This window comes from Chenopodium album, chromosome 1 (assembly GCF_948465745.1).
Source record: "Chenopodium album chromosome 1, dcCheAlbu1.1, whole genome shotgun sequence".
Classification (NCBI taxonomy): domain Eukaryota; kingdom Viridiplantae; phylum Streptophyta; class Magnoliopsida; order Caryophyllales; family Amaranthaceae; genus Chenopodium; species Chenopodium album.
The window spans coordinates 6,259,895-6,284,398 of NC_137834.1; the positions used below are offsets into that span (position 1 = coordinate 6,259,895).

General features: G+C 42.2%; 1 protein-coding gene across 1 annotated transcript; it reads left to right on the forward strand.

Moving 5' to 3' along the window:
- The first annotated feature begins 21,018 nt into the window (after window positions 1-21,018).
- LOC145627414 (uncharacterized) lies at window positions 21,019-21,330 on the forward strand. The gene has a single exon (XM_081679811.1). The coding sequence runs from the start codon at window positions 21,019-21,021 to the stop codon at window positions 21,328-21,330; it is 312 nt and encodes a 103-aa protein (XP_081535937.1).
- Window positions 21,331-24,504: the final 3,174 nt, after the last annotated feature.

The window sequence follows — 24,504 nt, forward strand, 5'->3', positions numbered from 1 at the left end:
GAGTAAAAAAACATAGGATTTTACAAGTAGGAAATTTGAGAAACGTCTTTCACAACTAGGACTGAAATAACACCGCCCGAAACTGGATGATTTTATTGAGCACAGAAAGCTGCTGAGGCATGTGGGAAGTAGCGTCAGGGGCCAGAGCTTGGCGCCACACTTTTTGCCGTAACGCCAGACGCCAGTATTGGCGCCAGGCGCTACAGTTAAAAGTTGGCGCCAGTCTCTGTTTGCTGGCGCCAATTTCCCCCAATACCGAGCCAGAAATATGCGTTCTAATTTCGATTGGTTTTTCGTATTGTTTGCTCGATCCTACTTCCTGATTGAATTTTTTCTCACTTTTCTGAAACCCATATGTGTTCTACATATGGACATAACCCTCTGGGAATTCATGCTCTATCTATCCGATTGAACGCTCCTGGCAACAAAGGGTACATCTGAGAGGTTGAATTCACCAAACCATGGAAGTGAGTTTTTTCTAAAAAACTCGCGGTGTTCTATCCACACGCGTTAACCCTTCACGGTTAGGCTTCTACGCGGTGCATCTGAACAATTAACCATGGACCCTGTTTGACTAAACTATATCCCGAACTTTAGAGAACTAGAGCCATGGTTAGGTTGCGAACTCATTGCATCATATTGTGCTTACTTGCCTAATTGTGCATTATTTGTTGTGCATATATATTCTATGCTCCTCCTAACCGTTTGTTGATTTGTGTTGAGATTATAATTAATGACTTAAAGAACTTTGCCTAATTAATTAATCAATTAATTAATTCGAGTCAATAAAGCTTTTTCTTCTTTTAATCGGAATTGACGTAGTACGACTTTAGGTATACCCTAGTTGACTAATAATATCGAAAACAGTCCCAGACCGAGGCTCCAATATTGGTGCCAAAATCTGGGCTGTAGCGCCACTGTATGGTGTGTAGCGCCAGACATTTACTAAAAAGTCTGGCGCCAACCACCATATTGTGACGCCAGTCCTGTCGCTTGGCCGACAGTTCGGATTATTTGTCGAGTTATCACCTAATGTCTAATTAATCAGTTTCCTGTTTAATTCGGTTAATTTTGCTGGCAATAATGCTTAATTGAATCAATATTCGAGTTTAGGCACTAAGTCCCATGGTCTTACACAAGAATCCTAGCATGTCACTTACACTCAATACACACACTAATACACATGTCTTGACCATGATTAAGGGAGTCTTGGTGCGCGCGTTATTTTTTCGTCATTTTTTTTAGGGGGGTAAGTCGGATATTAATCCTCCAATAAATAATAGTACTTAAGTTCCCTAAACACATGTACATTATTGCTCCCTAAAAATATGCATACTTTTTTTTAATAAAAGCCATAAAGTCAAACTGATTCGAGTTAAGTAATTAAAACGCAAACTGGCTTAATTTACAGCGCGTGGTCAAGAAAGGAAGGACGATTAATCAAAGATAACCTCTTCGTACAAGTCCAACTTTTTGACAAACCTATAGCTCGCAAGAGGAAAGCAAGAGTTATAATGGCAACTCAGGAAGAAGTTAATGATCTCAAGAACCAACTGGCTACTGTAACTGAGACACTAAAGCTTCTCGCACTTAAGATCGAGGATCCCGCAAAGCAACAACAAATGGACCTCATGCAAGAAAGCCTAAGTAAGTTGTCCAGCGACTACAAATTTCAGGAACTCACATCCCAAGGGGTCTCGGTGGATAAAGATCTTCTTCCGCAGAAGTTCAGTGCCAACGACATCCCAAAGTTTAGGGCAATCGACAACCCCTACTTCCATATAAGGGCATTTGAAACAATAATGAGTATCAAGGGTATCGATAAGAAAATTTTCCCTTCTTTGTTTTCGCTATCTCTCGAGACCGTTTGCCAACAATGGTTCTTTTCTCTTGAAAAAGAAAAGACCTCTACTTGGGAATCCATAGCAAACGCTTTCGTCGATAGGTACAAATGCAATGTTCAAGTCGAAACTGACCATAGAGAACTTGAAATTCTCAAGCAGAAGGAGAATGAAGGCTTCACATCTTTCTTTAACAAGTGGAGAGAAACCTCAGCTAAAATGATTGAGGTACCAAGTGAAAAAGAGTCTGTGAGATTTTTCATTAAAAATCTCCAAGAAAAATATTCAAAACATCTTAAATATCAAAATAACCTTCATACCTTTAAGGCTGTTTATGATATTGGGATTAATATTGAAGATGACTTAGCTAAATCTAAAGCTGCCAACAATAACTCCAACAGTGGCTGGAAAGGAAAGAAGAACGACAATCCTTCTTCTTCCAAAACCGCCCACTCAAATAATGTTAGCACCTTTAATCTGGGAGAAGTCCTCGCCATGAACAACCAAGGACAAAAGAAACTGTTTAGGAGAAACTTCACTCCTATTGGCATGAGTTATGACACCGCGTTTGATCGGCTAAACGCAAAAGGTCTTATAACCCCCATTGGACCATTTGGAGATCCACCAGTCGAGAAGAGGTCGCCTAATTGGAACCCCAATGCACATTGCAAATATCATCAAGGTAGGGGCCATTCCACTGAAAGCTGTTGGAAGCTTAAGGAAGCTATACAAGACCTGATTGACAGTAATAAGCTGTCGTTGCCTCCTGCCAGTAAGAAACCGAGTATTGACAATGCACCTCTAGCTCACACATTGGCTATCTCTGATGAAGAAGGCGAAGTTGACCCCTCATCTCTCATTAAGCCTGTCAAAGTAACCAACGTCGAAGAAGAAGAAGAAGAAGAGACCTTTTTTGATGTCGAAGATAATCTTCCAAAACCAGCAAATGAGGTAGAAATACGAATACTCACACTATATCTGAAGGAGACATCGCAACTGTTACATGAAACTCTCAAAATTCTGAATGAACTTCGCAAGGAATATGATCAAGAACCTAAGAGAGAATTCACACCAGTAAAAACGACTTATGAGGCAAAACACTTTCCCTTACAAGTCACCGAAAGACCCAAGAAGAACAATAAAGTTTATACTCCAATTGGGATCCCGTATGCACAAATGTTTAAAATGCTCTCCGAGGGTGACAAAGTCAAACCTCTCGAACCGAGACCATTTGAATCATTAAAAAGAACAGATAGATATTACTTTCAATACCATCAGTCAGGAGGACATACCATAGAAAACTGCTTCAAATTCAAGGATTTGGTGTAGAAAATGATTGATAGAAAAGAATTAGTCCAAGTTCAACAAGAAGAGGATATAAATGTTAATGGAGTATGGGACAGTGATGAAGAAGATGTCTATCTAAAAGACATATTAGAACCTTCACCTTCCATATCATACACCACGGACGACATTTGGGCTGAAGAAGATTCATCAATAGACGTCCTCACAAGATCCGGGAGAATACAACCTCCTGTTTCAACACAACCCATGCCTACCGTACAACAAGTTCCCATGCCTATCATCGAAGACAATGACATCGTTAAACAATTCAAGAAGACAAAAGTTGAGATGAATGTATGGAAGCTTCTAGCAACATCTCGAGAACATAGGTTGGCTGTGATGAATGCCTTGGATAAAATCGGGATAGATTCTGACACCACTCCTGAGGGACTAGCTAACTTCCTCACGAGTGATCTCCCTAGTCCAATTAATTTAATCACCTTCTCTGATAAAGATTTACCCCCGGAAGGTGACAAGCACTACAAAGCGTTAAACCTCACAGTAGTCTGCAAAAGAATGAATGTTCCCATGACTCTTGTAGACAATGGATCGGCTATTAACGTCTGTCCACTTAGGACTGCGAGGATGCTCGGCATAAAGTATGAGGATTTAACTCCGTCCACACAAGGAATAAGAGCTTACGATAATACTCGACGTCAAGCTCTTGGCAAAATAACCCTAAATGTGACGGCAGGAGCAATAGAACATGCTACTACTTTTCAAGTGGTAGACATCAAAGCCTCATTCAATCTGTTGTTAGGACGCCCTTGGCTCCATGATCTTAAGGTCGTCCCTTCATCTCTCCACCAACAAGAGAAAGCTATAGTTGGAGGAATCCCCATCACTATTGATGCTTCGCCAATGAGGATCAAGTCAATAGAGAATCCAATCATCAACGTGGAGCACGACGAAGATGATGAAGACCTATGGGGCTTTAACGAAGAAGTCTCCTTAATCCAAGAGGATGAAAGGACATCTCTTTGCCACGACCCCCATTCCAACATGATTATCAACACTATGCTAAAGAAACAAGGACACTTCCCTGGGATGACCTTAGGAAAGAAGAAGGGGATAGCAAAATCGATGGAGTCACCTGGCCTCCCTAAACTAGATACTTTCGGACTTGGTTTCGAACCGACTCGGAAAGATCTCAAGCGAGCCCAGGACAAATTAAAAGCACGTAGGGACGCTCGCATTCAAAAGAAAGCAATTCCAATGGATCAGTACCCTCTTACGCTTAATGGTCAGTTTATAAAAGAAGGAGAGGACTATCCATGCCATGAATTTCCCGAACCATTCGTTCTAAATGGTATACGACAACCAGGATTCGAGATTTTCTTGGATTGCTACTTCACTGATGAAATCCCAACTCCCGTCCATAAGGAGAAAGCGCCTCCATGCTTTGACTTTAACGTCATGGGATTACTGTTTGGGCAAGAAAAGAATGAGGCAGTTTATGAGGAAGACAACTCCTCACTCATTCAAACGGTCCTACAAAGCGAAAACTTCGACCCCTCAAAGCTAATTATTCCAGCTGAAGGATTATTGCAAGGGTGGCGCAAGACTATCAAGGTGACTACTCCGAGTGGAAGGAAGATATCAATCACGACAAGACAAGGGCCGATGTTTGAAGAATCGTCAGAATCAGGGTCAGAGTCTGAGTCAGAGCCTTTCCCTTTAGAATCTTCTAAGTCTTTAGCTATAATGCCTTCCCTTCCTATTTCTTCTCCTAGGATAATTAGTGATCCAGTCCCTGAGGACATATCACACTTTGATGTAATGATCTCAGAGTATAATAATATCGCTCATTCTCCTTACTTCTCGTGTTCTTCCCTAACCCAAGATGACGAATATTGCTTAGCAAGCGATGAAAAAGATAAAGAATTTATTAAAGCAATGGAAACACTTGAAAAGAAAACACCAGTAATTGAAGAGACTGAAACAGTTGACATCTCAAATGATTCAACTCATAAAAGAGAAGTTAAAATCGGACTAACATTGAATAAACAAGAAAGAACTGATTTAATTAATTTGCTTAAAGAATTTATCGATGTATTTGCTTGGTCATATGAAAATATGCCAGGCATTAACAGAGAAATAGCTCAACACACTATACCATTAATTCCAGGAATGAAACCTGTAAAACAAAAGTTACATCGAATGAAACCCGACGTAGCACTTAAGATAAAAGAAGAAGTTCAAAAACAAATAACTGCAGGTTTCATCAAGGTATCCAAATACCCCAAATGGGTCGCTAACGTTGTCCCAGTTCCTAAGAAAGACGGAAGGGTAAGGATGTGTGTCGACTATCGAGATCTAAATAAGGCAAGTCCAAAGGACGACTTCCCTTTGCCACACATCGATATTCTGGTAGACAACACAGCAAATCACGCGCTTCTCTCATTCATGGACGGATACGCAGGGTACAATCAGATTCTCATGGCAGAAGAAGACATGGAGAAGACAACTTTTATCACACCATGGGGCACTTACTGTTACACGGTAATGCCATTTGGGTTGAAAAACGCAGGTGCTATTTACCAACGTGCAGCAACTGCCTTGCTCCATGACATGATGCACAAAGAAGTCGAGGTATATGTAGACGACATGATTGTGAAATCAAAAGACCGTCCAGGCCATCAAGTAGCCTTAAGGAAATTTTTCGAAAGGCTAAGAAAATACAATATGAGGTTAAATCCCTCAAAATGCGCTTTTGGAGTCACATCAGGCAAGCTCTTGTGATACGTCATAAGCTCTAGAGGAATAGAGATAGATCCAACCAAGATTAAAGCAATCATGTTAATGCCACCGCCCAAGACCGAGAAACAGATTCGAGGATTCATTGGCCGGTTGCAATACATAAGTAGGTTCATATCAAAACTAACAACGATATGTGAACCAATCTTCAAAAATCTCAAGAAGAATGTACCAGTAATATGGGATGACGAGTGTCAAAAGGCCTTTGACCGGATCAAAGCCTATCTCGCAAATCCTCCCGTATTAGCACCAGCACTTCCTGGAATACCTCTTAGGTTATATCTGACGGTTACCAAAGAGACAATGGGAGCCATGCTAGCACAAGAGGTAGAAAACAAAGAGAATGCAATCTATTACTTAAGTAAGAAGATGCTCGAATACGAAACACGCTATACACCACTCGAGAAATTGTGCCTCGCTTTGGTGTGGGCCACAACTAAGTTGAGACATTACATGTTGGTGCATACCGTTTTCGTGGTATCTTGATTGGATCCGCTCAAGTACTTGTTCGAGAAATCAACGCTCAATGGACGTATTTCAAGATGGATAGTCAACTTAGCCCAGTTCGATGTGCGGTTTATGCCACAAAAAGCTATTAAAGGATCTGTGGTGTCAGACTTTCTGGCAGATTTCCCAATAGAAGACTCGACACCAATACAGGACAATGAATTTCCAGATGAAGATTTGATGGTCACCGAAGATGATACTTGGACCTTGTATTTTGACGGAGCCTCAAACCAAAAGGGATGTGGTGTCGGAGTGCTACTAGTATCACCTAAAGAAGAACACGTCCCAATCTCAATAAAGCTTGATTTCGACGTTACCAACAATGCTGCTGAATATGAAGCATGTGTGGTAGGCCTTGAAACAGCCTTGGCGTTGGGAGTAAAAAAGTTAAGGATATTTGGAGATTCCTCTCTAATCATCAATCAAATATCTAAAAGGTGGAAAGTTAGGAGCGAAAGCCTAGCCCCTTACCAAACTTATCTGGAAACTCTTACCGATCAGTTAGAGAAGGTAGAATACACATACTTACCTAGAGAAGAAAATCAATTTGCTGATGCCTTGGCAAGATTAGCCTCAATGGTTAGGATTCCCACGGATATCGAGCAAATGCCTCTAACTATCGAAAAAAGGCACAAACCAGCATATATACAGGCTATAGAAGATGACGACCCAGTCCAAGACGAAGATGAAGAACAAGAAGAAGAACCATGGTACACAGACGTTCTCAACTATGTCACCAATAGAGAATACCCTCCTCATGCTGACAAAAGAGCTAAGCGATCCTTGAGACTTTTGGCTTATCAATATGTACTCATAGACAACGAGCTACATAAAAGGGTACCTAAAGGTCGAGCCCTCCTATGCGTAGGGAAGGTGGATGCACAAAGAATAATGAGAATGGTCCACGAAGGAATCTGTGGAACTCATATAAATGGCAAAATGTTAGTCCAGAAAATAATGCGAGAAGGGTATTATTGGACTACCATGAATAGGGACTGCCATCAATATGTAAAAAGATGCCCTAAGTGTCAAATTTATGCCAATTTATAGCACGTTCCTCCATCTTTGCTCTACACCTACACATCACCATGGCCATTCTCTACATGGGGAATTGACATAATTGGCAAGATCGCTCCTCCAGGGACAGGAGGCCATGAATTTATTCTAGTAGCAATTGATTACTTTACGAAGTGGGTTGAAGCACAATCATATGCTAAACTCACCGCAAAACATGTAGCACTCTTTATCGAGAGAAATATCATTTGTCGATATGGAGTCCCACATGAAATGATAAGTGACAATGGAACTCACTTTCAAGCCGAATGTGAAGAATTGCTACATAAATATGGTATCCAACATCATCATTCGTCCCCTTATAGACCTCAAGCAAACGGAGCAGTCGAGGCAACTAATAAAAATTTAAAGACTATCATCGAGAAAATGACAGAAAATTATAAGGATTGGCCGGACAAGCTTCACTTTGCATTGTGGGGTTATCGCACGTCAATTCGTACGTCAACAGGAAATACACCATTTTCTTTGGTATATGGAATGGATGCCGTACAACCCGTCGAACTAGAAATACCATCTCTACGTATTGCGCTAGAGAGTAAACTCGATGAAACCGAATGGACTAGGGCACGATATGAAGAATTGATCCTACTCGATGAAAAACGACTAGAAGCCCTACATCACACTCAGTGCTATCAAACTCGTATGGCTAGACATTTTAATAAGAAGGTCAAGACAAGAAATATCAAAGTAGGAGATTTGGTATTAAAAGCGCTAAGAAAAAATGTTTTAGATCCAAGGGGAAAGTTTAGACCTAATTGGTCTGGCCCCTACATTGTCAAAACAATCCTGTCAGGTGGTGCAGCAAAATTAACTGACATGGATGGCAATGAATTCGCAAACATGACCAATCTTGACCAACTTAAAAAATACTACCCATAATTACTTGAGTAGGACACTCAAGAGAGCTACGTTCGGCCTGATTCCTTAAGAAAGGATACGTAGGCAACCCATTACGGGTGCGGCCACTTTATTTTTCGACATCTCCGCGTTCCAGAATCAACAAAAAGTCAACAAAAGTCGGAAAAGCAACTGGCGTCACAGAACAAAGCCTGGCGCCAACAAAAAGCCATTAGCGCCAGACGACGGTATTGGCACCTGGCGCCAGACCTCAATAGCTGGCGCCAATTCGCAATTATTGACGCCAATTAAGTAATAAAGTCTGGGCGAATTTCGGTGTTTTTCGGAAAATTTTTGACTTCCGTACTCGAAGAATTTCTGGAAAATCATTTTTTTCGGTTTTTCATTGCTTTAATAAAATAAGTTTAAAGTAACAATTTAATTGAAAGCTGAAATTTCATTAATAAAATAAAATTGCATCGTTAATGGAATTCAAATAAGGCTGAAATTAATTAACTTTAAATTAAGAATCTAATAAATCTAAAGCTAAGCAATGGTCTAGTCTTCCTTCTCCTTCTTTGCTCTTTTCCAATTCTTTTCTGCTTCCTCCTCTTCATCCATTACTTTAGCTAGTAGGCATCCTTTAGAGGACCTACATTCAATCTTAGAATAGATTGTTTCTCCTTTAGCTAGCACCCCATGCTTCTTTTCCACCCAAGCCTTCTTATCTATAACCTTCCTTTTCCCCTTGTCTTTAGTAGTATTCTTCTTCTTAGGCATTATAGGTGTCTTGAACTCAATTCTTGCACCTAAGCGTTCCTTGGCCGGTGTCACCCTGTCACCTAGACGATTCTTCACATCAGTTCTACCCTGATCAATTGAAGACTTCTTCAGCAACCACTTCTTTACATCATTAGGCAAAGAAGGGGGAACCTTTTGGGTAATCACTTCCCATAAAGGTCTAGCGCTCCAGTAAGTGTCGAATTTATCTACTTCTTGAGATATGGGATACTCATAGGGAGGACGAAGATCCCCTGAAGGAATATTTTGAAGCAAGCCATATTGTCTCTTTACTCTGCAGGGGTAATAATATGTCATGCGAGACAAGCTTGGAAGACGGCAAAAAGGTTGCTTGTTAACACCAACCATCCTTTTTATTTTCCACCATGGAATGACCCACTTGATAGTGAAATCACGTGATTCAAAGACTTTCTTCCACCCATGGCGCCCAATTTTAGGGATGCGCTTCTTTCTTCTCACAAAGCAAGTGGGCGTATAACTTTCAATGTCGTCCGGAGGGCTAATTAATCCTAGCCTTTCCATTAGCCACATCTAAAAAAATAATAAAAAAAAAAAGTTAGGAATGCAAATAAATTAATATTACTATACAAAAATATATTTTTGATTTATGTAATTAAAAATATTATTTTTCTACCTGTAATAAAATTGGAGAACCGCGAAGAGGTGCTTTTGGGTCCCTTTTCAACTCATCTAGACTAATCATAGTCTCTCCAACTATTAAAGGCATTGGATTTATCCCTGATTCAATTTGTTCAAGTACAGTGGTTATAATTGATTGACCCTCATTAATTTTACCACTACTAAGACAATATTGATTAAGCATGCAGAATAAGAACGCCCTTCTTCTATATATGTGAAAAGATTCAGAAAGCGGTTTATCAAAATAATAGCGTGCGAATTCTTTTAAGTTCACCACGTTGCCATCTACTATTTTTGATAAATCCCTTTCCTTCAAGTTAAAGAAGCGCTCAAAATCCTTATAGTAATATACATCTACTCTAGGGATTACTACCAAGTCTATTGCAGGGAAGCCTAAAATAGCACCAAATTCCTCTGGCAAAGGGCTAATTTCATCATACCCTATTCTAAAACAATGTGTATCAATGTTCCAATATTCTAAAGCGGTATGTATGAAGTCTATGTCTAGATCTACCCCTTTAATGCCATATATTCCCCCCAAGTGAAATAAATCCAATTCTTTTCTTTCTCTAGCATTGAGAGATCGACACCATTCATGAGAATATTGGGTGAAGGTTTTAGTGGCTAAAGACATGATATTATTTTTTTTTCTAAAGAGAAGAATAATTTTTTCGCTGGAATTATGTGAAGAATCGGCTGAGCAGGGGGCTATTTATGCACAAATTACGGGGAATTTCAATCTACATGAAATATGGAGTCAGCGTCCATTGGCGTCAAAACCCTGATGTTGGCGTCACACATCTGCTATTGGCGCCACACGCTAGCAACAGTGCCTGGCGCCACGCGCCACAGGCTGGCGCCAGCTGGCGCCAAGTCAGCAGGACAGCCGCGCGTGCTCAGTTTGCGTTCTGATTTTAATTTAGAGTCGGTTAATGACTTTGTGGCCCCGTTTTAATTTCTTCTAAATATTTTTCTATCCTTTTATTAATTAATTAAATATATCAAATTTTTTTAATTAATTTTTTATTTTCTCTCGATTTTATATTAAAAAATCAGCCTTTCTCTCCGTTTTATTTTTCCTTTTTTATTTTTTTCTTTTTGGGGGAGAGAGTCGGATAATACCCTCCATTAATAATAAAAATGACGGAATTTTTGCGCAAAATTGTTATCACATCTGCACACACTAACATACACTAACATAATAATAGATAATACAGAACAAAGTGTCTAAATAACAAGTCAAAGGCAAAGTTCTATAAAAAGTCAAAATAAAATACATATACAGAAATAAACTACGGCGCCGGAGGACGTAGGCCCATCATGCCATAAAACTGCGCCGTCCGAGGAGTCACCTCTCCACCAGCTCCGGCCTCAGTACCAGCTCTAGTCTCCGTAGGAGGAGGGAAACTCAAAACAGGACCGCTCCAGCCAAGGTCAACCTGAGGCTGAGACCGCGGAGGCTGCTGCGATGACGAGCCAACCTCGTACATCCCACCACCTCTGAAAGCCGAGGTAGCCTCTCCTAACGGTGCAGCAGGAGCATCCTCAGAAGAAGACCCTGAGCCTTCAGCAACGTCGGCTCGAGCAGCCTCGGAACGACCACCTCTACCTCCTGATGAAGTGCGACGACGTCTCGAGCTAGACCTCGCCGGCTCTCTCCGCCCCTCAGGCCTCGTACGGGTGTGAGAAGCAATCGGCTGACCCTGCAAAAAGAATTAAATCAGAAACAAGGTGAAAACTGAAGCATAGTGCAGAAACAATAAGTAAAGAAAAGTTACCTCTCGGACAGCGTCGTCTCGACGACAGATAGCCGCGTTCCTCATCCGGACGAGTTGGCTCTGGAAGGCATCTATGCATCGTGCCATAGTTGAAACCACCTCGCGTGAGAACTGTCAAGGAAGGTTAAGTCAGTAAAAATGCACGATAACTGAATACAAGATTCTGAATTAGAGCTAGACTTACTCTGGTCTGGTGACGAGGAATCGACCGCTCCACGAAGCGCTCGCCCTCAGGAGCCGGAGAAATCATCTCCTCGATCGGCCCGTACATCCCCTGGCAGTGGATGGACATACGGGGTGGCACAAACTCAGTGGGACCATCCTGATGGAACAGAAAGAAATCAGTAAAGTATTATTTGGGGGCTACTCAGCGAAAAACAAAAAGTTAAGAATCTTACCCTCACATCCTCGGCCGGCACGGGGGCTGGAGCTAACAAAGGAAGCAGCTCCTCAGCATAACTCCGCCCAAGGATCACACGGGACCGCCAAAGAGAACTAGGCTCCTCAGCCATGCTCGACAACTCTCTCTAGTCGAACATGTGGCGTGGTGGAGGAGCAGGAACGACAAAGGCATCGGAAGAGTGCTGTCTAGCAACTCTCTCTCTTAAGTATGCAACCGCTCCGTAGGTCCCCAGAAAGTAACGGCGCTTAGCAGAGTACTGTGCAGCTAATCCAGGGACTGTCCAACCGCCCCATGGCCGGTATACTACCTCAGGTCCCTATAAAAATACCAATCGGGTAAGAACATGTCTAAAACGTCACAGAAGAGCAAGATAAGCACCAAAAATCGTACCGAGATGATCCGACTCCGGACGCGTGCAGTAGACAGGTCCACATGGTGGCCGCCCCAAGAGGCGCTCACCGGATACCCTCTCGGCGATGGTCTCGCCGGCGCAATGGAAGGAAAGTATTCATAAAACCAGATCTACAAAAAAGCTAAAGCATGAGTGAATGCTAGCTAAACATATAGAGCTAAACTTTATAGGGAATAACGTTTACCTCTACGACTTTCCAGAAAGCAGACAAAGCAACATTCGTCCTAAAGGACCGGTGGCGACACGAGTCCCTCAGTGCGCGAACGAAGTCAGTATAGGCCAAGCTGGCCCAGTCATAAGTCCTGATCCGCCGAAGATCGCGAAAAGCAGGGAGATAGTAAAGCAATGCCCTACTACCCCTGTCAGGGGAGAATGTCCCTGACAACAACATCAGCACAAAAATGCGCACCCGCTGCTCTCGGGTGGTCGCATCGTCATCAAGAGCCGCTGCCAGCGTCGAGCGACGGATCCCTCTAGCACTAAACTGAGTCGTCTCGACCTCAGCTCGGGCCCGAACAGCAATCGGCCCCAGTAGTTCCTCGACCTCTGGAGAAAAGACGTCGATACCGCCGTCAAATGGCAGCGACACAGAAGAGAACTCCAGTCCTGTGATGAGACTGAAGTCTGTAGGAGTGACCATCATCTCACCCCATGGAAAATGAAAGGTGTTGGTGGTGTCCCAAAAGAACTCCACCAGAGCGCGTACTACGTGGTGACCCTCGCTTGAGGCAACCATAGCCTCGGAGGTCTCAAAACGGGCAACCAATCCGTAAGACTCCCATAGGAGTCTCGTCTCTCGATCTCTGGCGATATGCATCCTATACAAATCGCCTAGGCCATCACAGCCAGAGCCGTGATGTCGTGTCCTCCCAGGCTCAGTTCCCCGTCTCACCCTCTCAGAAATGTGGTGGACAGGGGCAAAGAACAAGGTCTGCTCATCCCACTCTGGGAACTAACCAAGCGAAGTGGACGGTGTGGTTTCGTCCTCCACGGGCTCATGCTCCCGTCTAGTGTTTCGGGACCGTGAACCTGAGCCTCGTTGTCTAGCCATGCTACATTGTGCAGAATCATCATAAATCAAGGTTCTATAGTATCTAAAGGTTTGCCTAGCCACATGACACTATGTTCGCAAAAACAGAGTACGTAGTACTAAAACAGAGCACAAATTCAAATTGAGCATGACAGCATTTTTTCAAGCAATCAAACAATTTCTTGCAACACCATAATGATTATTGTGACAAATTGAACAAGAATTGCTAGTAAAAACATCAAGAACGAGTCACATTGTTTTTCACGACCTTAGGAGGTCCAACAATGGTGGATTGCTCATTTCTTCACCAAATTGAGTCAAACAAGTCTCAAATTACTCCCAAGGCAATATACAAACATGAACAAGCAATTTCATGGCATAAAACTTGATAAACAAAGCAAATTGAGCATTATAAGTTTTGAATTCTCATGAAATTCGTGAATGAACATGCCAATAATTCATAAAAACCGATGTGATTTGGAGGAAAACTTACATAGATCGGGAATATGGATGAAAAGAGCTTTGATTTGCAACAAATTTGAGCGAATTCGGTTGAGAAACGAATGAGCAACGATCAATTGAAGTTTCGACTTCTTTCGAGCAGCATTCGCAACAAACCAGAGCACGAAATGAACTGAAAACGGGAATTTAAAGTGATTCCCGTGCTGGCGCCAGTCCCTAGGCATTGGCGTCACATTCTGTGCTTGGCGCTAGACGCTAATTTCAGCGCATGGCGCTAATGCCATAAGTCTAGCGCTGATCGATTTTCAGCGACGCCAAAGCAGCCGGCCACCTTTTGGGGTAGTGCTAGCCTTCTGCAATATATTTTGGGTTCCTTGGTACGCCAGTTAGCCCTTCTAAGCAATTTGACATGATTAGGTAATCGGCTTGATTACATGAAGTGATCGACCTGATGAAAAGATCGTCTCACTAAGCTTAAAGCGCCTAAGCATTGGCTCATTAGCAAAAAGCACCGACATACAGGTTCATTAGCAAAAGGCACCGACATATAGGTTCAAGAGCAAAGAGCGCCGACGTACAGGCATAGCAAAAGGCAAGTTCAGGCAAACTTTTAGAGATCGACGGGCGTGGATCTTCGGTATTTTCCTTTGGGAGATTATCGCATCAACTGAGGACGACTTCAAGAGAAGATGTCTTCGACATCATTCCCTAGCTTGCGGAAAGTTGTCATAAACAACTGAAGGTAATTTCGGGCGAAATTGTCTTCGATCATAGTTCCTGAGGCATGGAAGATGATCATAATGCGGATGAGAATTATTTCAAGAGAAATAATTTTCGATGATATTCCCTTGGACGTGGAATATTATTATTGCGGAGAAGGTAGTTTCAGGCAAAGCAATCTTCTAATTTGGAAGCAGTTACGAGGCGTAGCGGTTTTCAAGCGGGATGGCATTCTCTAGCTTGCAGAAGGTCGTCAAAACAACAGTACATCAACATATCAGTTACTTTCAGAGACGTGTGCTCGACGGTGCAAGATACGCGTTTCTTAACTCTTCTATCTGTTTAACTAATGCTAGTTTTGCAGGTATCGGCGTTATAAGATTGATTTAGGATCGCAGAACGTTCTGAATCATTCTCCGTCCCTATCGTTACTTTGACTTTCGTTTTCGAAACTTGCGTTTCTCCAAACTCAGTCAAAGTGGGGGCTTCTGTAGACACCCATTTGTGTCTCCCCAAAACCAAACCCAGTGATGAGTACCTTTCACGTCGAATCATAATCGAATGAAACGAAAGTGTGGAAAGGTCTAGTGTTGCGGAAAGTTTTATTTCTTTTCTTTTCTTTTCTCTTCTCTCTGTTTTTGAAAACTTTATTTTAAGAAAACAGCCAATCCAGTTTGGTTGGTCCATGATATGGGTCCAATAGTGGTGTAGTTAGATGGGGCTTGCAAAGACCTTTCCAATGATATATTATAAGCCCAATTCCGATGAATATTGAGGAATTTATGGCCGATTTACTAAACTGGGCCCGGTTTGAGTTTTAAGTACGGCCCAATGATCTAGGGGAGGGCCTAATATGATTTATCATTCCTAATGCAATTAGGAATGGTTTTGGTCTTCTAGAACATTCTAGAAGGTTTTATCATTTCTAATTCAATTAGGACTCTTCAGAGTTTTAATTAGATCAAATAGCATTTTCGACTGAAATTATATTATTTTATCTTCCAGTACAATAAAATTATCAGATTTTCGAAAACGCGTTAAAATCCGGTTTGGCGTCCAACCCCAGGCCTTGGCGCCTGGAACCAGGATTGGCGCCAGACGCCAGCCATTGGCGCCTGGCGCTAGCCACTGGTCCTGGCGCCAATGAGCCAGGGCTGGCGCCAAGTTGGTTTTTCGATCTTCAGACTCTGTTTTGATAAATTATCTTTTTTGGATGTTTTTCTCTATAAATATCGTATCAAAAAATCCGTTTTGATGGACGGATTATCAATATTCATTCACCATTCAATCATCTACATCTATTATTCACCAATTCTTCTTTTATTCTGATGTTTTAATAAACTCCGTTTTCATTCATCATCTACAATCATTAATCGTCAACAATTACTTTATGAATCATTGATCTTTCAGCATTATTTCTAAACTTTGCTCTTTAATACAAAATTACCCATTCACAAGATCTTGATACACCTAGCCATATTCGAAGTTGCCTTCGCCCTAGACGTGAAAGGTTTAATTTCTGAGGGTTTGGTCCCAAATCTCTATTTCAATTATTTAATTTAGTTGTTTTGATTATTATTTTTCCTTGAAGTTACTAACGCGTGTATTTTGTAATTAGAAAGAGGTACGAGGCATCCAAGTAAGTATTTTATTGGTTTAATTGATTTATGATGTAGATATCACGCTTAGATTGTTATTTATGGTTCCTAGTATCATGTCTAGGGTGTTTTTAATATCAAGTATGATTTAAAAGTATGATGCTTCCTATGTTCTTTCTAATATTTATGATTATTTATTGTGTTGCTTGATATGCATATTATTTTATATTGTTATTGCTTGTTCACCTTTTATTGCAGGTTAAAGGGAATTGGTATTTGCAATCACGCTTAATAAGATAATTAATAATTTTGTTTAGGGTTAATGTGATTATAATTCAAGTGATCGCCAATAATAGTTTATTTGTGCATTAATGTTCAACCAACATAGATTAAACAGGTTTAGGGTTAAACCTATTGATTGCATGTTAATCAGAAAGCGCACATGAATACGAGCAGAATAAAGTAGAGGCCTATTATTAGGGCAGGTTCAATCTCTTTTAGGTTGGATTTGTACCATCATCCCCGGACCCTTATTTGGTTCATGACCTTATGGAGTTGACGATCTCTTGGATCGTTAAGGGGTGTAACCTTCACCTCGTGAACGGTTTACAAGTTCCTAAAAATCTTGTTGGCGACTCTTTTGCTCTATATTCTTCCCTTTTGGACGCCACCGTACTTTAGTGTATGATCACAGTGGGGTTCAAGCTAGTGGGATTTTAAAGGCTTGAAACTATTCCCTACAACTATGTGAGAATAAAAACCCTCGGTCATGGGTCAAACAAAAAGAGCAAACACATTAGGGTTAGCACCGAACAAACACATAGCATTTAGGCACGATGATGTAAAAAAAAAGTTCGCAACCTAAAGTCAAGATCTATGTTCAACTATTGGTCAAGTTTTGGGTGTCAAAAAGGGTACCATGGTTAAGAGTTTGGACGCGTTAGCAAGGCTGCCTCCCTTGAGGGTGTATGCCAACGGGCGGTTCTGCGAGTTCGTGATGAAATCGAACTCGACTCCATGGTTTGGGTGGATTTAATAACTCGGATGAACCCTTATTGCCATGAGCGTTTTTGGGTTGATAGAGCTTAAATCCCCCGGGGCTAAGACGCATGTAGAACACATACGTTTTTTCAGAAAAATCGAAGGAAGTCGACTGTGAGAAAAGAAAATAGGTCACCGGACTGATTTTAGGACTGCCGTGACACGGCAGAAATTCCCGTGTCACGGTACAGTGTGCCGTCAGACGGTACACTGTACCGTGACACGGCAGTCAGAAAATCTGACTGGTGCCCTGTTTGCTTTTGCGCGCAACCAAGTTATCCAATTTTTCCTACGGGACAGACCTGAATGCGACGTTAAAACGTCTATGCAGATGCAAAAATGCCAAATTAATCACAGGAATATTTTTTCAAGAATCTTTCAAGTCTCATCCACTCATCTTAATTAAATACCGATCACTCAAATCGATAAATAATCAAGAATCCTCCCCAGTGGAGTCGCCAAATTGTAGGCGTCGTTCGAAGTGCGCCTACGTTAAAAGCATGTTGTGAATATGCTTGGCACTCATAGGAAGTGGGAATTGACATTCGATTAGGGACAACGATTAGGGACAAATAAAGTAGGGAGCCGCCAACAAGTTTTTTAGGAACTTGTAAACCGTTCACGGATCATAAAAGGCAACCACGAATAAGGGACAACGAAGGCAATAACGATTGACCCGTGAAGGTTACACCCCATTCATAATCCATGAGATTACTAACTCCATATGGTTCGGAACCACGAAAGGAGGATCGGGGATGATGGTACGAAGTGAGTCATGGAGTCACATTCGCCCGTATTGGCCTCTTCTCGATTCTTATAGTGAAAAGTGATTCCTGCGATCTCAAAGGCATACAATATAATATTCAATTTGCTCCAAACTATTATTAGGCTAAATTGGTTGAATATTAATGCAACATATAATTCTAAAATATTTGTGATCACTTGATTAAATAACAAGATTAAAAAGGATCCTAAACCGGTTGTCCAAATTATCTTATTAGGCGTGATTTTCAATTACATATTCCCTTTAAACATGCAATATGGTGATCATAATAAATAATAGAATCAATATTAATATAAAAACCAATTTAATTATAATTCTAACAACATAAAAATCGTTAGAAAAAATAACAATGATAAAAAGAGCATGATCCTTACTTTGAATCTGTTTGTTTGCAACTACAAAATAATAAACGAGTTAGTAACTTCAAGGAAATAATAAAACAATAACTAAATTAAATTAAATAAAATAAGGTTGATCTTGGGGCCAAACCCTCAAACAATTCTACCTTTCACGCCTTGGTTTAAGGACAGAACCTCGAGTAAAATATGGACTCCTTTGAGTGCTTGAAGAAGGAATTTTGAAGTGAAAAGGGTAGGCTAGCGTTTAGGTTAAGAGCATAGAAGAGAGAAAATAAGAATAATAGAATTCTCCTTTTTCGTACATCAGAAATGAGGGGGTATTTATAGGGAAATGTGCTGAGGGAGCACACGGAACCCTAAAATGATAAAAACCCTAAAAAAGTATCCTGTGACACGGTCAGACTGTACCGTGACACGGTCAAACTGTACCGTGACACGGACAAACTGTACCGTCAGACGGTATAAGTTCCTGTGACACGGTCAGTTTTGAAGTGACGCGGGAAATTTTCAGAAAACGGAACGGAAAACGCGTTAAGGGTTTACGCGGAAAGGACACGGAACTCTCCGTGTCACGGCAGACCTCCCGTGTCACGGGAAGTCCCACCGTCAGACGGGAGGGGTTCCCGTGACACGATCAGGCTGTACCGTGACACGGTCAGTTTCAGTCCATTTTTCCGTCTAAATTCATTTTTAACCCTAATTTCTTTCGGCTTTTTAAGTGCCGATTGATAATTTCGGGCATTTTTCTGACTTTATTATTCGGACTAAAATAATAAAATAAAATAAAATATTTGGGCCAAAAATAAATAATAAATAAAATAATAAAATAAAAAGGTTTGGGCTTAAAATTAATTAACAAGTTTGGGCTAAAATTAAAACTATGCTTTTACCAAACACCAAGACTGATCATAGACCTTTCAAAAATATGAATTTAATAAAATACGATTTTTTAAGCACTCTCGGGATTAAATACTAAACCCGACCAACAGTGGCGGTGAAAGGTTATTTATCATCGGGTTTGGTTTCGGGGAGACATTTTTAGGTGTCTACAATATGGCACAACAATACCTCCAAATTCTGAAGATTAATTTCATCAAATTATAATGTAAGTTAACGAATATATTCATGTTCACTAATCAAACGCTTGAAAGAAAAACTTTGTTCTCAAAATCTCAAATACCTCTAAAAGTTCAAACACGAAAATGTAAACTAAAAAGCAATTTGTAATACATTCGAATCTCTTCATTCCTTAAAAAAAAGCTAAACTAGAAAACCTACATTATTTTATATTACCTTCAATTTTTTTTAGTTGCAACTTAAAATATTTTATATCTATCTGTTTGGGCCTAGTCCATTGTCCTAAGCCCAGTGACCTGGAATTACGAAAATACCCCTCCATGAACCAGCCCATCATTAGTCAGAGCAAAGTAAGGATTTACCCCTAATCTGTCCAATTAAGTACAACTTCTGCCACCTGAAAGTACATCTATAAATAGCTCTCCAATCATTGATGATGGTAACTTTTTCCTAACTCTCTAATCTTCTCTTTCTACTTTCTCTCTCTAAAGTACTCTTTCTCTCACTAGAAAGTACGTTCGCTGACTTGAGCATCGGAGGGGCTTTCCCGGGTCACACCCCCGGGGCAGTTAACCTTCTTTCTCTTTTGCAGGCCTAGCTCTCGGACAGCAAGGCATAGTTGAGGGAAATTCGGACATTCATTGGACATAGCTCTAGGACATCTTGATTACCCTTACTACCCTAAGACTCCTAGGAGCATTCTGTTTCCAGAAACAAGTGGCGCCGTCTGTGGGGATAACTAACAAAAAGTCACGGTGAACACTAGGCGTCCCCGCAACACTCATCAAGATGCTATTAGGCTAGCTCCAATTCTCTCCGCTAGGAACCCTCACGTAGTCGAGGAGATTGTACCTAGGGCTCGTAGTGAACCTGAGAGAGAAGTGAACAACCCCCAGGTGGTTACTCGCCAAGACTTGGACCAGCTGGCAGTCCAAATCAATAGAAACTTGGAGGACAGCCTCAGGGCACTTATCAACCAAGGGGTGGGGCAAGGCAGGCAGGGGAGTGCTCCGCAGCCTAATCCTCCGCCTCACGTGTCCCATATCCATCAAGCCTCCTCTCGGCCTCAGCATCAGACATCTTGCCGCTCTCAGCCCGATCAGTCCCATGACCCCCAGCGGGAGACAAGGCAGCCAAGCAGGCCAAGAGATGCTAGAGAGATTATCAATGACCGAAGGCTGAAGGATGGCACTCTAGATGCCCGAGAGATAATCAACTCCAAGAGGGAGAACTCCAAGGAAGATAACAACCCCCCCAGAGAGGTCGAACTAGAGTTCACTCTCGGCATGGGTCAACAAGGTACCGAGATAGCATGATTCACTCAGCTACCTCCAGACCAAGAAGTAGAACTAATCAGCCCACTCGTTCAGTAAGCAAAAGCCCCGAGCATCCTTCCTCCCCCAAGCTACGGAGGCTCGGGATTGTCAAGAACATCACCCCTTCAGCCAGGAGATAATTAATACCCTTATTCCTCCCAAGGTCAAGATCCCTACATTGGACCCTTATGATGGAAAGACAGACCCGACTGACCATCTGAACGCTTACAAAGCACAGATGGGAGTCCAAACCGGGTGTGAGGCCTCATGGTGTAGGTTCTTCCCTACTACTCTCAAGGGCATAGCTCAGACATGGTTCAACAACCTTACCCCCGGGAGCATAAGGACGTTTGACATGTTAGCCACTCAGTTCAAAAAGCACTTCATCGCTAGGAGTAGGCAAACAAAGACTAGCGTTCATTTGATGACGGTGAAGCAAGGGGAGAATGAAAGTCTTAAGGACTACATCAAGAGCTTTAACACCGAGTCTCAGCTCATCCCCGACCTCCAAGACAATGTTGCTTTCACAGCCCTTCTCTTCGGGCTCTAGTGTAACAAGCTGAAGTTTGAACTTGTCCATGACAAGGTGAGCACCTTCTCTGAAGCCATGGAGAGAGCTGAAAGGATCATTGAAGCTAGTGAGGTGTGCAAGGCACCCGTAGCAAACAACAAAGGGAAGAGGAAGCAAGAAGATAATTACCATGACAACAGGAATAGAAGACCGAGGAGGGCTGAGAGTGATGATGAAGGACTCAAGTACAATGCTGATAGGCGTGAGATCTATTTGGACATAAAGCACAAGGCTATTCTTCCTAATCCTAACCCCATGAACACGCCGATAGAGCAGAGGAACAAGAAGCTTTGGTGTGAATACCACAAGGAGTGTGGTCATACCACCCGGAACTGCAGAGAGCTTAAGAGAGCCCTTGACAAGCTAGCTGAAGAGGGAAAGCTTAACAGATATCTCAAGTCCCCCCCGAAGGATAAGCAAAGCAAGGCCGCCAAAGAAGTGCAAGAAGCCCATAGCTCAGCTGACACTAACTTGAGCATCAATGTCATAACTGGAGGTTTTGCCTCCGGGGGTTTGTCTAACAGGGCACGCAAAAGTCACTTGCGATCGCTCAAAGAGCCCATCTATGATATCGACACTCCCTCATCTGCCCCAAAGGACCCCCTCATGGTATTCGGGGATGACAAAGGAAAGAAGATCGAAAGGCCTCATGATGATCCCTTAGTGATTCATATGAAGGTGGCTAATGCTAAGGTGAAGAAGATCTTAGTAGATAGTGGAAGTTCAACGGATACCATCACATGGAAATGCATCGAGCAGATGCGTTTTGGAAGAGATGACCTTACACCCCTAGAGAAACCCTTAGTGGGATTTGGGGGGCATCATGTGTACCCCTTAGGAACGATCAAGCTTCCTATTCGTTTGGGGGAAAAGAACAAGGGGAGAAGCTTGGTTCACACGTTCTTAGTTGTGGATACCCCTCTGCCATACAACATGATCCTCGGCCGACCACTTCTCAATAGGGTTAAGGCTGTCATCTCGACCTATCACTTACTCCTCCAATTTGAGACCGATGACGTATCGGTGGGCAAGATATTTGGAGATCAGTTTGAGGGAAGGAAATGCTATGTAGATAGCTTGAAGTCACCTGAGAGCTCCGTCAATCAGGAAGACAAGGGGGCCAAGAGGAAGGCCATGGAAATAGATGAACCTCAGCACCTGGTCATGAGCATTTACATGGCTGAGAATCCAAAGCAATACGGTAGGCCTAGGCCTATTGAAGAAGATGAGAGCATACCCTTAGGGGATGATCCCGCTCGGACCGTAAGGGTGGGAAAGAACTTGGACCCCCAGCTCAGGGAAGAAATCATTCAAGTACTTAGAGAGTACAAAGACATCTTCGATTTTACAGCAGATGAAATGCCGGGCATAGACCCCGGGGTAATGACTCATGAGCTAAACATCAAGGAGGGCTACAAGCCCGTCAAGCAAAAACTCCGACATGCTGGGCCGGAGAGAAACAAAGCTGCAGCCGCTGAGGTTAAAAAGCTTCTTGAAGCAGGTTTCATTCGAGAATGCCAATACACCGAGTGGTTATCCAATGTAGTGCTGGTTAGGAAGCCCAACGGTTCTTGGCGTATGTGTGTAGATTTTACAGATTTAAACAAGGCATGCCAGAAGGATGATCACCCTCTACCTAAGATTGATAGGTTGGTGGATTCGACCGCTGGTCACGCCCTCCTAAGCTTCATGGATGCCAATGCAGGGTATCATTAGATCCCCATGTCAGAGAAGGATCAAGCCCACACAGCCTTTGTCACTAGATAAGGGGTGTATTGCTATAATGTGATGCCCTTCGGCCTGAAAAACGCCGGGGCTACCTACCAGCGTCTGATGAACAAAATCTTTGAAGGGCAACTAGGTCGGAATGTTGAGGCCTATGTTGATGATGATATGATAGTGAAAAGCAAGGAAAGCCCGGACCACATAGCTGATCTAAGGGAAACCTTCACAACCCTTAGAAAATATAAAATGAAGCTTAACCCCAGCAAGTGTGTCTTCGGGGTGCAAGGTGGAAAATGTCTGGGCTTCATGGTTGATCAGCGGGGTATTGATGCCAACCCCGATAAGATTCAAGCTATTCTTGACATGGAATCCCCTCGAAATGTGAAGGAAGTGCAACGCCTTACAGGCTGCCTAGCCGCATTGGGGAGGTTCCTATCCCGATCAGCGGATAAAAGTTTGTCTTTCTTTAAGGCCCTCAAGAGGCCTAAGTTCTTATGGGATGAAGAAGCTGAGAAAGCTTTCCAGCAGTTGAAGGAACATTTGATGAACACTCCGAAGCTTGTTAGCCCCCTCCCCGGGGAGACATTGTTCGTGTACTTGGCCATATCATATTATGCCTTGAGTGCGGTTCTTGTTGCGGAAAGAGATGAAGGCCAAGTACCTGTCTATTTTGTTAGCCATTCCCTAAGAGGGGCTGAGACCCGATATACTCTCATAGAGAAGGTGGTGTATGCTTTAGTGATGGTAAGTAGGAAGTTGAAGCCATACTTTCAAGCACACCCGATCAAAGTCCTCACCAGCCAACCAATCAAGAAAGTGATAGAGAGCAAAAATCACTCATCCCGAATGATAGATTGGTCTGATCAGTTAGCTGATTTCGGAATCGAGTTTGAACCCCGGAAGGCCATCAAGGCCCAAGCCTTAGCCGACTTCATTGCTGAATGCGCTCACAGGCCTACTCCAATTGACACCTCCGCCCCTTGGGCTCTTTATGTGGATGGGTCGTCTAGTAAGGCCGGGAGTGGAGCTGGGCTAGTCATCATCTCCCCGGAGGGAGAGAAGTTTGAATATGCGGTCAAGTTTGCCTTTCATGCATCAAATAATGAAGCTGAGTATGTGACAGGGTAGAGTTGTATCCCCTAATCAAAAGTAAATACCTAAATCCTCTAACTAACGTACATAGGGAAGTAGGGTCGAATCCACAGAGAAACGAGTCTTTCTATTCCTAATTAATTAATATAATCCAGATTATAAAGTAGACAATATATTGTAATCAAAGGAAACTAAACTACGAAGATTAAGAGTAGGGAGAAAATAATATATAAAAGGATCTAGGGCATAGGTTCACCAATAAATAATATTCCAGGGTAGAATATAATAATCATTCATCAATGCATACATCAATCAATTTATAAAGGGCTTTCGCTA

Excerpts from the sequence above, each read along its gene's own strand:
- LOC145627414 (XM_081679811.1), top strand. The coding sequence starts at position 21,019 with ATGGGAGTCCAAACCGGGTGTGAGGCCTCATGGTGTAGGTTCTTCCCT.